Raw genomic sequence first — 16,809 nt, forward strand, 5'->3', positions numbered from 1 at the left:
ATGCTGGCTGAGTAACGTCCTTAACAGGATTTGTGTGTGAAACTGAGGAGTATCAACTGTGAGCAAAAACTGCAAAACTGAACATGTCAAGGGGATGCTGAAGGATAACTTCAAATAAGGTGGCACAGCGGTGAGCACGCTGGCAAAAAGCAGCAGCAAACAATCTAGCTCAGTACACCGAAAAGAAAAACCTCTCCAGCTTTTTAAACAAAATTCTGGCTTGCTGGGGTCCTTAAAGGTGGAGGCACCAGAACTTCAGGCCCTGTAAACAGTAGCAACCTTACACCAGAAGAGAATCTCTTCAAGAGTGTAGTGAGGTTAAGACTGCTTATAATCAGTTTCTAGTGTTGTTTAAAGAATCAGAGATCATTGTCAAGCATCTTCCTCAAACTCTTACTAAAATAGTGATAGCCATCTAGGTTCTCCTACCTGTCTGCATTTATCCTAAAGCATTAATGCAAGAGGTGCTGAACAAAGTGATTTGTATGTGCCCAAATTTCCTAAAACACATAATGGTCTAATATTAATCTGGCAGATGTAAATTCACGTGGAATGCCTTTTGGTACTACTACTAGGGCCAATGACTTTCATGAGAAAATTCTCTTTATAAAGTAATATTTGCTGTCCTTTATGTTATCCTCTCCCACTTACCCCCCACTTCTGGGTAAAGCATTTTTATTTAAAGAGAGATTCTTGTAGTTGCATTTCTGAATTCTTCATGGAATCCAAATTTCATAATTCTGACAGCGTCCTAAGTTTTTCTCAACTGAATATTTTGCCGCCCATTCCTGATTCCTTTTATTTCAGTTTATATCTCCCTACCCTCACCCAGAGTTCTCTACCAAGGTTCATATTGGAATCATCCAGATAGCACCCCACCCTGGAGCAGTGTTCTAGAAACCCTGGGGGAACCAGCAGCTCTGATTTTTGAAAATTCCCCAGTTATCCAAATGTTTCCTTGTTTGAAAACCATGACATATCTAAAAAGTTATTGGTATCTTTTATCTTTAATGTGTGTTGGAACTATAGTCTATTTCTTTGTGATTTATATGAGGTCCAATGATCTTTTTATGACTAATAGACTCTCCTGTTTTGGTGTTTTTAGTTTAAGAGGTACAGTGGTTTGATGTGTCTAGTGATCTCAGATTCAAGAGATAGTTCTGGCCTAGAATTCAACCAGGTGCCAAGAATTTTACTAAGTGTGTGTGTGTGTGTGTGTGTGTTTCATTATCTCATGTAATTATATCAATAACTCAAATCAAATAGGTATTATTATTCTCAGATTCAGATAAGAACACTTAAGACAAAATTCTATCATTAAAAACCAGATTTCTTGGCTAGTGATCTCTTTCATCAGTGTTATTTCCCAGGTAAGTATTAGAGTCAAGACTAAAAGATTGAAGCTTATTATTCCAGAAATGTTGCTTTGTATTTTCCTCTACCTTTGTTCTTCCTATAGTAAAATAGTAAAATAGGTTTATTACTTCCTGTCTACCCACACAGTCTAAAGATACTCTTTTATACTTTATTTTCACTGTGGGCATTCAACTACCTGACAACTTTCCTATCATCTTGAAAACTTGATCCTGGAAGACTTTGTCGTCCAAAGCATAATACTGTTTATCAAAGGGGTACTTTACCATTGCTGTTCTGTTTCTAGGGGGAGATAGACTTTCTTAAAGCCTTACCATGGCTCACATGCATGCATGCATGCATTCATTCATCCACTCACTTGTTTATTCATTCATTAATCATTTTGCAATGACAATTTAAAGGCCTTTGAAGAAAAGGTTTAAAGAGGAATTACATTAAATTCCCTATTTCATGTCCATTTATTCTTCCAAATACTGAAGTACATTAATAAGTAGCTATTACTAATAATGAAATCTACTTGCTTTGCCTCCAGTTATTTACAGATTCTATTTAGTAAATTCCAAAACTAAAAATAAAATTTACCAGTTCTGTCATTTCCAAGTTCTGGGATATTCAAGTTGATAAAATGCCTGTAGTCAGGCAGTCTTTGAACTGAGTAGCTAATTAAAACTCTAGGTTGCCTATTTAGCCAACAGTTGACGCATTCCTGAGATCTCAATAGTGACTTAGGCAAAAGACATTGATTTAGTCTCCCTACCAACTTCTTTATACCCCTTAATGCAATTTTTGGAGAGCGGCCACATATGATCCCAAAGACTGTCCAATTTGCTTTGTGACTTTAATACATTAAAAAAGCTCCTAAAACCAACTTTGGAATCTCTTTGTAAAGCATTATACAATTGTGGTTGTTTTTGTACTTGACTCCATGGGCTTTGCTGACTTGGGGGGGGGGGGTTGACACAGAAAAAAATGATTTTCAAATCATTTTTAAGCATGTATCCATTTAAACTGGAGAAGATGTTGATATTTATGTGAAAATCTTCTCAAGGGTCAGCAAATTAGTATTTGTTGCACATCGATTGAAGCTACCTGTATGCTATACTCTTATGTGAGGCAAGTTAGGAATTTCTCTTCTGTTTAACTGGTCTTTGTTTATTTCTATATCATTAGTATACTTTTTTAATTTGTATAGCTTTATATTACTCGGTATTGTTTTTTAGTTCTAATATCACCCCCCCACTACTCTTGTTAGTAAACATTGTCTTGGCTACTATTATGTACTTATTTTTTCCAAACTGATGTTAAAATTATTTGGTCATATTCCAAATGAAGAAATCACCTTGGAATTTAATTGGAATTCTAGAATACTTCAGGATAATTTGGGGAGAATGACATTCTTTATTTACAGACATAGTATGAGTTTCCATTGGTCAAAATCAAATGATGTAGTACTACCCTTCAGAAATTTGAGCAAATAACTGCAACTTCAGTTGTCTTTCAAATAAAATGAAATATATGTTTGAGACGTTTTAATATTTTCTTTTTTGATTATTGTTTTACACAGTCTCACATTTTAAACTATAATGAAAGATATATATGGGGTAATGTTTAGATTTATCTAAATTTTATAAATATATTTTACCCTTTTAAAAAATTAATTCGTGCTCTTTCCATAGAATTCAATCATTTATGGTATCAGCATTATTTCTCTTGATTTATTTAGGTTTTTATTTACCTCATTTTTTTTAATAATGAAGTTTTTTTTTTTAATTGAAGGAAAGAACCATAAATGTCTTAACTATTGCATCCTTGGGTCCTTGCACACTATTCACTATTTGCTACATAGAAGATGTTCAATAAATATTTTTGAAAACAATATTTAAACAATACATAGTTGGATCTAAAAATCCAACTTGAAAGTCAAATGGTTTTAATTGGAGTGGGGAAGGGCAGAGGGAGAGGGAGAGGCAGGGGCTCTCTGAGCAGGGGCTCAATTCTAGGACTCTGGGATCATGACGTGAGCCAAAGGCAGATGCTTAACCAGCTAAGCCATCCAGATGCCCCAATTATTTGTTTTTAATATATTTTATTAGACCTGAAAAACATTTATTTGCCCTCACTCCTTTCTTTTACTTGTTGTTACTAATCAAGTTTTTTTCTGTTTTCCTAGAAAGTGGAATTTTATCTTTCAATATAGATATATCTGTATGTATGTATGTATTTATATTTGCTAGTGCAATTTGAAAATAGGTCAAAATTAAAAACAAAACAAAACAAAACAAGACAGCATATATTAGCTGCCTACCTTTGTATAGAGTAAGAAATTGGAGGCACCTGAGGCACCTGAGTGGCTCAGTCGGTCGAGTGTCTGCCTTTGTCTCAGGTCCTGAGCCCCGGTTCTGGAATGGGCCCTGCCTCAGGCTTCCTGCTCAGTGGGGAGTCTGCTTCTCTCTCTCCCTCTGCCTCTCCCCCTGCTCCAGTTCTTTCTTGCTCGCTTGGTTCTCTCTCTCTCAAATAAATAAAATAGTAAATTTCTTTAAAAAAGAAACTGAAAAATTTTTTCTTTCTAAAATTCTGCATCATCTTTTTATTAAAGATTCCTGATATACTGTAACCAGACTATTGTCAGCATCCTGAAATAATAGATCAAGCATGAATTTTTATATTTATATTACATTTTCTAAACAGAAAAACTGCAATCTATTATTGTAAATATCAGAAACGTTTTTGAGGTTTCATTGACATTCTCTTACATTTTCTTTAAACGTTTCCCCCCACCCCCACCCCCACCAATCCATTGTACTTATCTTTTTACTTTGTGCTTCTAATTTTGTAATTCTTATATTCTACTTTCCATCTCTGGCTATCTTTCTTAAATGTGTCTGTATCTTGTGTCCCCAAGTAGATCGATTTGCTCCTTTGGGGGCACCAGTGAGTCTTGTAAAATGTGGCTAATGGACAGTGGATCTGGCCGGAACATCTGGCATCATTAAATAGATTAGCCATTAAATAGATCACATTGCAACAGGCTACCTGGGAAATACAAGCGAAGGGCCTGGCAGGATGACAGCAGGTGCCAGCATAATCCAGTTATTGGTACACTTGGAAGTCCTGGCATTATATCTCTGGTCTTCTGAACTGGACATTATAACTTGAAAAATTTAGGTAGTTGGCCCAAATCATTTAGATTGTTGGTGGCAGAATTTAATTTTTTTAAAATACGTATTTATTCATGAGAGACACACAGAGGAGAAGAGAAAACCTGGCTTCCTGTGGGGAGCCTGATGCGGGACTTGATCCCAGGACCCAGGACCCCAGGATTATGACCTGAGCCAAAGGCAGATGCTCAACCATTGAGCCATAGTAGGTGCCCCTGGTGGAAGAATTTAGAATCTATAAATTGCGGTAAGCAGTCCTGGGAGACATGGTACTGGGTCATCAGATTAACTGGTCCAGGATTCTTTAAATTATTATTTAAGATAAAGGACTAAACTGGGATGGGAACCTAGACTTTAGGTTGCTTCTGCTGTGGAGAATGGAGAAATGAGAGATATGATCCCAGTAGGTTTATTTAGAAATGTGAATGTAATAGATTCCAAAGTAATATAGTTACATATTGGACGAGTTCATATTTTTCTGGATAGTTTCTGATATGTTCAAATAACATATTTTCATTGACTTCAGACTAAAGTACAAATTATTTAAAATGACTTACAAAATGCCACATTATTTGACAACTGATCTTTCTGGATTCTGGATAATTATCTCTATTATCGGGATCCCTGGGTGGCGCAGCAGTTTGGCGCCTGCCTTTGGCCCAGGGCGTGATCCTGGAGACTCTGGATCGAATCCCACGTCAGGCTCCCGGTGCATGGAGCCTGCTTCCTCCCTCTGCCTGTGTCTCTGCCTCTCTCTCTCTCTCTCTGTGTGACTATCATAAATAAAAAAAAAATAAAAAAAATTATCTCTATTATCTAGATAATACGTGCCATAACACACGCTGTTGCCTTGGCTAGAAAGGCTGTACCTCAATTTTCTCCTAGCAGAATATTCAAGTCATCTGAAGTATCTGCTCCTTGGTGAAATCTTTTTTGTTCCAAGAGAGTGAACTGTATGTTTATCAAAGCCTCCACTGTGCATTACACATACTTTCATTTATAACACTTAGCAGGATACTTTTTAATAGTCTCTTCAGCCCCCTTTTTCTCATTAGACATATAGCTCTGGATAACAGGGACCATGACTTTCCACTGGAATAATCCCAGCACCAAGCGTTGTGTTTTTCAAATAATGAGCACATAATAAATATATGAGAGCAGAAGGGTGAGAGGCAAAAACGGGAAATAAGGACCTCTTTTTATTGCCTACTTACATCATTGCTTCCTTACCACTGGCTGCATCTACTTATTCAGATGCAATCCAAATCAAAAAAGGTTTTAGTCAGGAGCGTGTGTGTGTGTGTGTGTGTGTGTGTGTGTGTGTGTGTGTGTGTGTGTCCTAAGCCAAGGACATTGATAACATTTTTTGGATCTACATTACATAGAATATAAACTTCGTAGTCTATTTTTAAAAGGATCTAATTACAGTACTATCAACTTAAGTAGGCTACATTGAATACAACAAAGTCCCAGCCTTGATGTATATTTTTTTAACTAGATAAAAGCACAGTGAATATGACATAGTTGGATGTGGCTAGAATATATGTCCTTTTTTTTTCTCTGTCCCTACCTTTCAAACCTAGGGTGCAGCAAAAATAAAAAAAAGGCTTATAAAACCAAGGAAATCCCAGGTACCATGTCCCTGATATCAAACTGGCAGGAATATGTTTAGTATATGTGTTCTTTATTTCTATTCTAATATTATTCATAGATATTAATTTAAGGAGTTCAAAGATTCTCTTATTCAGATTAACAATTGGACCTCCTTGCACACAAGGATATCCTATTTAGCTAAAACTTATAGCTAATTTATCATTCTTTTTAAACGTGAAGCAAAAAAGTGCATCCAATAAACACAAATTTTTAGGTGTTTATTTTAAATTATAGTAATTGATACTACATATGCAGACATACAATTGAAAAGCAGGTAAATTAGAACTTTAAAGAAAGGAAAATGTTTAGCAAAAGCAGAGAAACAACTAAGTGGTAACAATGATAGTTTGCTTTGGATTTTTGGAAAGGAAAATAATACAGTGGAGGGAAAATATACCATAGACTGTTTATTTCAAAGATGCATTTTTTTATTATTTTATTTTTATTATTTTTATTTTAAATAAAATTATATGCAGTAACACTTCTAAAGGTTTACAATGAAGAAAAATATAAAAAGTATCCTATAGGGGGCACTCAAGTACTATGAACTGAAGAATCTGCCTTTTCTAGTCAGATTTTTGTTTAGATAGAAAGGGGTAAACCCTTGGGCACATTTTCATATTACCTTTTATATAAAGAACAAAACTGAGTAAAATAAACGAAAGTACTCTCTGTCATGCTTCTACTATTCCCCAAAGAAAGACAAAGGGATATTAAAAGGTGTGATTAAATGGCATCCTGAACCTTATTATTCTAAAAGCATAAAGGTATGATAGTGTAGACAGCCGAGTTGGTCTGCACTTTCAAAATTCTAAACAAGGTTTCTTCTACATTAGAGTTCAATGCCAGAGATAATTATCATTCTCTTCTGGAGACATTTAGTTGTATAAAACAGTAGAAGCAGAGTCATGTGCCTCATTCTCTCTAGGTTTTAAAGGAGAATAATATGAGAAACTATTTAAATTACTTCTGAAATAATATTCCCAAGGAGGAGTCAGTCTGCTACTTGCACAGAGAAGTTATAACAAATGATGGTCATGTTTGGGGGGTGGGGATAGGGTAAAATGAGAGCAAAAGTAAAATCCACTTCTGTAGCCAGTATACCAGATGCTATTTCAACTGAGCTGCGTTTTGGTAGCTAAGACTTTATTTTAACCAAAATCTAAATGAAAACCTGTGATGCCACCTAAATGAAATGAAATGCATTTTCTTCAAAGTAGTGGGGGAAACTGTTTATTTAGATTTTGAAACTGTAGGTAAAAAGAAGTTGCTTTTTATTTTAATATGGTCAATATCGTGGTAAGTTAAAAATTAACCTCTAGATGCTCTCAGTTTATAGTGACATGAATTCCATTAAGCATGTTAAATACTAATCTCCCTGTTGAATTTTCCACTGAAGTGTTTCACAGTGCACATCACTCAGAGCACATGCGTTTTCCTCTTGTTACTTTCACACAAGCAAGCTTAATGCATGCTTTTGATTTTAAAACAGGCATGTATGAGTGCTAAGCACTTCCCTTAATTAGCTTGTTCACCACTATCACAGTCGCAAGTAATAAAATCACATCTAGTACCGTTTGTTAAGTTCGTAACTTGAAATACCTGTAAGTATGATTGAATCCTACAGCCTATTCTCATTACAAAGCGAGATATTAATCCCACTTTCCTACATGATTAAAGCTACCTAAATACAAATTTTCGTAAAATTGGGTTACATGTCATCAGTAATCCTTACAATGATTTAGAAGAATCTCAAGTTCTTCGTGTACTTTAAAAGTGTGAAAATTTAAATAAGACAAACAGTTTGCAATTAAGATCTCTTGGATTTAATACAATTATCATGGCCAAAGAGGATTTTCTGGAACAATCTTGAGTACAAATATTTTGTCCTGCTCAAAAATTATATTAAGTCATTGTTCTAATTTTGGTTTAAAAAATGTGACTACCATAAATCTAAAGCGTGTAGAGGAAGAGAGGGCAGAGGGAACCAGCTTCAGTGCTACAAAATCAGACTGTTGCCTCCATAACATCCTTGAAACTATATTTTGCTTTCACTTGCAACCTACACCTTGGACCATGTTTTGGTCCTAGAAAGTCCAGAGCCAAATTCAGGCATGGTAATCATTGGTCCTTTGAAATGATTTTTTATTTTTTATTTTTTAAAAGATTTTATTTATTTATTTGAGAAAACAAGAGCACAAGCAGGGAGTGGGGGAAGCGAGGGGCAGAAGGAGAGGGAGAAGCAGGCTTCCTGTTGAGCAGGAGCTCGATTCCAGGATTCCTGGATCACGACCTGAGCCAAAAGCAGATGCAAACCAGCTGAGCCACCCAGATGCCCCAATTATTTGTCCTTTAATATATTTAATATATTTTATTATACCTGAAAAACAGTATGCTACCTTTTCTGAGCTATTTTTCCATGAAAATATTGCTTTATCTTCTGGAAATACACCTTCATGGAAATACCCAAATTGATTAATCTCCTTAGTTTTGGATAGTGAAGACTAATATTAACAGACCCTTGGCTCATCTTGTATAGTCTCTGAATTTAGGTCAACTTCTGGAGGTTTTTTTCCAAATAAGTGTAATATAGTTTTCATGCAAAGCCCAGTAAAGAACATAAAATCTATTTCTTGTCATTTGCATTCAGTTGCTTTTGGTAAGAAAAAAACAAGAGGTTAAATTGGAATAAATCAAGGTTGATATCCACCTAAAAGTCTAAAATCGATGCTTCTTTTAGAAAGACACGCATTTAATCACAAGGAAAGACTGAATAACCAAAAATATTGGTGGTCATCCTATGTCTATTCATTCCCTCCTATATTTTTCTATTGTGTGCTTGTGAATAATGTCTTAACTTGTTGTTGTTGTTATATAGTATAGTTTGCAGAATGATGTGAATGATACCCTTTGGTAAATTCTATTTACAATGCAGAATGTAGCAATGGGACATCATAAAAGCATTTAATGGTCTTTCAACTATAATTTAACTTTGCTAGTATTCATGCATAAAATCACACATTTTCACAAATCTTGATAAATATATCTAGGTCCAAATGTCACTATTTTTCTTCGCACAAAGAGAGGCTTGACACAAAATTAGGGCATTCTGTTCTGGACTAGAGAGCTCCTTTTTGCATTTGAGTTTTTATTGTGATTAAATGTATAATTTTTATAATAGAAAAACACTTTTAGAGGGTAAGAGACATTTTCTATGTGAGAAAAATAAATTTTTCTACTTAGAACAAATAGGTAATGTTTGGGAAAAGTTTGTTTTACAAGTATTTATTTAAGCAAACTTAAAAAAAAATTAAAAACTCAACACTAAGTGTATTCTATTTACCACACACCTATTTAGTACTTTAGCACAGGCACCATGCCCAAATGGAGCTATTGACAGCCTCTGAAGAGCCATTCCCAGGGGGAATTAAGTGAGGTTCACTATGAAGAAAGGTTTATTTTTCTGTTCTTTCTTCCTCTCTCATTGTTTGACTTCTCTTTATTGTTTGTTTTTATTTTTAAATTTACTGTATAAGGAATAAAAAAAGGAATGGATTTCTAATAAAGGAATAGAAAAAATACTCTTCTTATAATACTCAGCAAAACAAAGCAAAACCATCTCTCCTTAAAGTAAAAACCAAACAAGCAAGCAAGTAAGCAAACAAATACCTCACTCAGTAAACTTGGCCAAGGATACAGTAGGTCCAAAGTACTTTTTCCATTTTAACAGTAATCTGTTTTGTTAAAGTACACATAAGTTGCAATTAATGTAATTCTGTAATTCTGTATCCCATCTTCTCAGTTCTCTGTCACTTGCTTATACCTAATCTCTGTCCTTGTCCTTGCATTATCCTATTTACTTCGGATGTAGAAATGTGCTCCATGGCAGAAGGACCAAGGAACAGCAGATATAGGAAAGACTGAACAATGTCAAGGGAAGAAGTAAAAAGTCATTAGCAGTAAGACAAATTGTCTCAGAGTACTAATTGTAAGGGAAAGCCCATGCAAAATGATTACATTGGTAGGAGGTTAAAAATTGTGAAACGGTGAAGACTCTACATAAAGTAAACAAGAAAAATATCATTTGGATATAAAGTAGGAAATTATTCAATATAGAGTGGATTAAATGTGTAAAAGGGTCCCAACTAATAGCTATCATAAAAATAAACGAATCAGAGTTGAACCAACCTTTTTCCAGTCTTCTGATCCTATGTGAATCGACAACACACAGCAGAATTCACAAGCTTTGATTAATCTGTAAGTGATCACCCATAACATTTCTAAGTGTTTTGAATTCTGAACATTTTGAACTTGCTACTGAGTTCTAGATAAAGGATATATGATGTGCTGGTTGGCTAAACGCTGGTGACAACACCCAGGATTATCTGAATATATGTTTTGTGATTTCTTCCTCAGAGCCTAATTCTAGCAGAAGTCTCAGGTTTCTCCATAAAAGTTTATTTGTAAAGATAATTATTCAGAATGAGGCAGCCCTGATTTTACTGGGTGATCTCAGCGGGGGCCTTTATGTGTCATACCTGTGGCTCACGGCAACATGGTTCCCACAAGATCCTGGAAAGTCAGCCCATCAGCAGAGAAATGACATTTGATTTAGAGTGTAAGTTCTGCTAGTGCAAGGACCATGTCTATTTTCCATATAGTTCTTTGCACAGCGCTGAGTGGAGTGACTGTTACATAATCTGCAGCTATTAAGGGAATGAACTAATTCAAACCCCCTGGGCTGCCGCTCCTCTGAACTAGGAAAAATCTCGAGGAGTATCAACAAAGCTCTCTGCATAATATGGGAAAGAGTCAGGAAACTATTCAGGGCTGTTTCTGATATTAATAAAATAATGTGACCTCAGAGTAGTCACCTATCCGGTCTTTAACTTTTCTTATCTGTAAAATGTAGTAAATTGGGAGAAATGATTTGAACGTCCCTTCCAGCTCCAACAACCTAGGAATTTCTAATTAAAATTAGGGAGCAGAGAGATGACTGAGACAACGTAGATCAATAATTTTGGTAGAAAAAGATCTCAAGGCTCATCCAAACAAAGTGCATCCTGACGACGGCTCGCTGACAACCAGCCCCCAGAGTGACACACTGATTCTGTTTTAGCAGCTGGAGATGGAGATGTGGAGGTCAACCTGACCAAAGGTATGTCAGGTCAGAAAGCGCTGACGGCAACAAGCCTTATAGCCAGCAACTAACCTGAACCTGAAAGCTATTGCCACACGATTACAGTGAAAAGGGTCTGATGAACTTTTGGCATTTGTGAATTCCCCTCCTCCACACAAACGTGGATTGCATTATTGCTGATTGTAACTTCTAAAAACCCAAAAAACAACATAGGATTTGTCTCTTGAGTCTACATTATTATTATGAAAGTCAGTTGTTGCCTGATAGGGTTGTCTAAGTCAGTAAAAACTCTTTTCCTTTCCTTCCTATTGTCAAAAGTTTGTCAAATGAGAACATGTAAAACAATCAAATCAGTATCAAGAACTTTTATTATTTACCCTTTGGAACTTCTAATTGACTATCAGTTGTGCTCTTCACTGTAATATAGGAACCTTAATGTGTTTAGAGATAATGACAGTAAAGGTAAGTTGAGCCTTATACAAAGAGAAAAACTTAATTTGCCCGGAAATACATTTACTTTCTAGGTTTAATCGGGGACTTGCATCGTGCTTCATTTTCTTCTCAGGTGTACATACTTACTAATACTTCTCAAATAGTGGGAATTAAAGTTGCACCAAAATCTTATTTATCTCAAGTGAATCCCTATGTCTCAGTTGAAACAGCATGCTATCCAACAGGTATAGCACACTTTTGAAGGAGAGCGGTTAAAAAAATGTGCATTGAAATGCTGTAGTTTGAGAAATAAAATGAATCTAAAGTTCTTTTCTTAGTGGCTTTGTCCAGAGTAGCTCTATTTCAATTTTAAGCACTAATAATGTTTCTTTAACAGTTCTCAGTTGACCCCCACCCCCTGCCTTCCTTTCCCTTCTCATCCCGTGTCTGCAGCTGCCTGGCAACTTTTCTGTGTGGAAAGGCAGGGTAAGCACTTTAGCAGCCCTTGGAATGATAGCTGCAGAAAATCCTAGCAACCTGGCTCTCAGGCCAACTCTCCTTTACACACATCACTTCTGGAGACACACTGTCGGGTTTGGTTTGTTCGGACACACACCCTCCCCCTAACACGACTTTCAGGTGTGTAGTACATGACTTGTTATTATCTATGGTAAGAAAACCAAGAGCGCAAAGGAAATAATCAAATTAGTAGGAATGGAATCTTGTGTTTGATCACATGTGTGCAAAGCATGGGTCTAATTGGGAAGTATTAAGATTACCACCAACTGATAATTAATATTCGTGGGTTGTTTTGGACCAGAAAGTAAGAATGATTGGTTCTACTTTGTTTAATTTATCTCAATGAAAGATTTCATAACATTCTATAGTTTGATGAATTAATTTATTTAACTTGTCAGTGTTAATAACTCTGATTAGAATGAAGAAATTATAATGGGCTGTAGAAACAAACAGAATTTGAACAGTAACTCTTGCTATTCCCTCTTCACTAATAATATACTTTATTGATTTTCTTTTACACTAAAGTATATATAATGAGGAATAAAAGTATTTCATAGAAAATTATACTTATGTTTCCCTTTTATTTATATAGTTATTTATAATTCCATGGTCACTTGAAACCTGGAAAAATATGCAACTTTAAAACTCTAATTTGGTCTATACCTTTATCGACCTCATTAGATTCTCATAAAAACTCTCTTTCCATGAGTTGGTCATTTTCAAGGAAGAACTACAATATGCAAGTGATTTGATGTGAGATAATTTTATCCAATTTTATTTTGACACTGGCCTTATATCAGTTTTAGACCATGTGTCTATTATAAATAACTGTGTATCTATTAATTTTAATATTGAATCTGTTTATTACATATTATGGTTTTGTGGTATGAAACTATACATTATTATAATTTTTGTTTTAAAAAATTTTGTTTTAAAAAACCTGCTTGATATGCATCAAATGCATAGGTTATGTGCATTTGACCGCTGAAACATACCATTCTTCTACCCAGTTACTGTGAAGACTTTTTATACCATTAGGTCTTTGCTAGTAACATCTATTCACATTTCTAAAATAAGTCCCAAATTTTATTTTATAGATAGAATAACTCATGGTTGACGCTAAATACAAGCCATCACCTTTCATTCTTACACTATTTTTTTGTATATTATATTTTTTTGTATATTATATTACCCATTACTTAGTAATTAACCTTCCACAATTAGTACCACTATTTTACAACACAATTTTGAGTCATGTGTCATTCACATATAGTAAATTGATTGGTGATCACTAAAAAGGAATTTTGTTTTGCTGTATTATTCGGGTCACAATGTGTGGACAATGCATCCTTGATTTTCTTCTATTCAGGGCAGTTAAAAAGCAAAGCAGATGATGTAAAAGAGATCATACGGTTGTTACTCTGCCTAATTTACTTAGTAGTTTTATTATTAGGAGGTACTACGTATTTAGAATGTAGCATATTTAGAATATACAGTAGAATACAAAATCTTCTGGGTATTCACTTCTCTGATTATCTTTCATACTTTTCCCTTTTGAGAGTTGACCGTGGAATCCAGGGCTGCTACATATATTGCAGAAGTGAATGAGTCACTGATTTTCAGTCATAAAACATGAGTACATGGTAAGTCTTTGGCTGTTCTGTCCCTGGCCACTTTCTTCTACTTCGCAATTTTGAGATAGGAGGTAATTGGTGGTAATAGTATAGAAGAAGCCGAATCTGGATGTCCCTAGCATGGTTTGTGAGCACTCCTCGTTTTATTGCCAAGACTTAAGTGGATATAGATTTCCTAATGGCTGACCTCCTAGTTGACTGAATGGGATCATGTCAGAAAGATACCTGCTTACTTCATCCCAACGAAAGAATAAATATTTCATAGAATGCAGAGGTTTGTGGACGCTTGAGAAAGTATTTGTTACTTTGAGATTCATTCTAAATCTACCCTTCCTACCCTACTGTAGCCCCACATTCTTTGAACTTGGCCACTTAGTTCAAAGTTTGTGAATTCTTAGTATGAAGTAAAATAGGAAAAAATGCCTTTTTATATTTCCTATATGATACATCTTTTTGTGAAACAGTTAAAATAACTAGGTGAAATTACACACCTAACAACGTTAGAAGAAAATAAAACATACACTTTTAAAGGTGGAAGCGGTTCTTTTTGAAGATACTAAACTGTTTGGTATACAAGGGAACGTCAAATTTAAAATATACAATATGGCATATTTTATAATCACAGTGTAAGTATAATATGGCAAATTTCACATATTCTTGGCGATTTCCCTTAGGAGTCACCTCTCTGTTCTTTGATCCAGTCTAATTTTAGTGGCTTCTAAGGAGCATCCAAATATGTTTCTGGATGATTTTGTCTCATAAACAGCTAGCTCGCAGTGCGGGCATTCATCTGTATTGTTTCAACCAGTAAATGGCACAGCGGGCTTTATGGTATCTTTCCTTTGCCTTTCAGTCATCCTGTTTCTTAGTTTCCTTTACACCCCTTTCAAGTTTCAAAAAAGCAAATATGAAACATTTTTCAACCTTACTTCTCAGGCAAGAATTATTGATGTTAGAAGGGAAAAAAATACGCCTTCAACTATTAAGATTTCTGAGTTTTTGAGTGATCGTATTTGAAAACTCAAGTGGTCGTACGAACAACTATTTATCTATTTATTATTTATTTATTTATTTATTTATTTATTTATTTTTCCACTGATCCATGGTCATGCCTCATAAGGTCTGGGAAAGTTTTTCAACTCTAACTGCACTATGTGGAAAGAGAAAAAAAAAAACAGTAACAAAAAAAAAAAAAAAAAAACCTCAACACAGGTTTAAAATGGTTAGAGGACCCCTTTTAAAGAGAGAAAAGAGAGAAATCCACTGCAAGCAAAGTGCCAATCCTTTGCTCTATGATTCCCTGCTTAGGGACCTCTCTGCATCCACTGTCTCTTCTCAGGCAAGGGGTGATGACTTTGAGGATTGTTTTTGGGTTTTGTTTCTGCTGAGTCACTATATTTTGCATCTCTGTCCCCAGGTGCTACTCAGCACAAAAGTTAAAGGAGCAATCGAGAACGCTTCGCGCTTGTGTGCTGAGCAGAGGATACCATTAGCCTCAGAGAAGCTCAGCTGCTCGGCTCGTCCCTCCTTCCCCGGGAAGTGAAGCTTCCAGGGAGGGACGGGAGCAAGCCTGCTTTGCCCGGGGAAGCACGCAGCGCCGCAGCCGCTGATTCCGAGCCGGCTCTTAAATGCAGAGCTGCCCCGGCGCCTGGCTGGCTCAGCCCGATGCAGGAGCCTCCCCGCTGGCTCAGGACCCAGATCGCCCCCGAGGCAGCTCCGGAGTTACTTTCCCTCTTCCAGGAGACCGAGACCGATGGTGATGGGCGGTGCTGTCGGCTCGCGCCGGTGTTTCCCGGTCGTGTGAAATGCCTCAGCCGGGGTCCTAGCCGGGGTCCCTGCGGACCACGAAGGGGTGCGTGGCGGCCTCGGGATGAGCCGGCGCATCCCCCTGCGCTGGCACCTCTCGCTGCCCCTCCGCGCGTGATGTAACATCAGACGTACCCTGCATTGAGAAGTCAAGACACACGAGCGCTCGCCGGCGCTCACCCCCTCTCGCTCTCGCTCTCGCTCTCCCTCTCCCTCCCCGTGTCTCACGCGCGCATCCCTCCACCTTCCACATCCTGCTCCAGGCAGGAGGAGGCGGACCGGCCGGGCTCCTCGAGCCGAAGCATCTCCAGTGACATTTGTAAATGACGCCGCGCGGGTCGGGGCCGCGAGCCGCCGCCGCCGCCGCCGCCGGGCCGAGGGCGCCGCGGAGCAGTCTGCAACGCGGGCTTCCTCCCCGGGCGACCACGATGTCCGAGTTTGTCCTCGCCGTCCTCACGGTCTCGGGATTACTGCCTGTCGCCAAGGTGCTGCCTGTGGGAGCCGACCGAGGTAAGGGCACACCTGGCTCTTGGCTCCCCCGTCGCCGCCTCGGCTCTCCGGCTGGGCGATGCCGGTGGCGGAGCGAGCGCGAAACTTCGGCGCTGGGGGCCCCTGGGCTCTGGCTGGCGGGGGGTGGGGGAGAGGGGCGGCGGGCCACGTCCCAGCCCGGTGCTCCCCCCCCCCCGCCTCCCCGGACCTGGTCCCCGCGAGGTCCCCACTGGGACCCCTTGGACTTGCCCGCGCAAGCCAAGCGCTGCAGACGTTGGGATGAGGATGGGCTTTTCCGAGACTTCTCGGCTCGGCGCTGCTGCGGGCTCCCCGCCCGGGCGGTGTGTGCCCTGCGCTCCCCTTGCGGGGAGCCCCGACCTGCGGCGCCCAGGCCCTGGGGACCCCTCCGGGCGCGCGCCCCAGCCCCAGCGCCAGGCTTCCAGGGAGCTGCTGGCCTCGGGCACCTGCTGGAACTTGACTTTTTTGATTCCCAAGGTCTGTGGCCCGGCTCACGGTACCAAGAGAGGTTTACCCACCCCTGGCGTCTTGCAGTTGCTTGGTTGTCTGGTTTTTCTTTTTTTTCCCCAAATACTTGACGGGTGGA

General features: G+C 38.1%; 1 protein-coding gene across 1 annotated transcript in view; it reads left to right on the forward strand.

Annotated features, from left to right (window-relative positions):
* The first annotated feature begins 16,124 nt into the window (after nt 1-16,124).
* The window catches only part of LOC129514645 (low-density lipoprotein receptor-related protein 1B), a 1,831,349-nt gene continuing 1,830,664 nt past the window's right edge, over nt 16,125-16,809 (forward strand). The window contains exon 1 of the mRNA XM_055333402.1: nt 16,125-16,226. Within this exon, the coding sequence (XP_055189377.1) occupies nt 16,145-16,226 (82 nt within the window). The 5' untranslated portion in view covers nt 16,125-16,144. The remainder of the gene's footprint in view (nt 16,227-16,809) is intronic.

The sequence above is a fragment of the Nyctereutes procyonoides genome, unplaced genomic scaffold (assembly GCF_905146905.1).
Source record: "Nyctereutes procyonoides isolate TBG_1078 unplaced genomic scaffold, NYPRO_anot_genome, whole genome shotgun sequence".
NCBI lineage: Eukaryota > Metazoa > Chordata > Mammalia > Carnivora > Canidae > Nyctereutes > Nyctereutes procyonoides.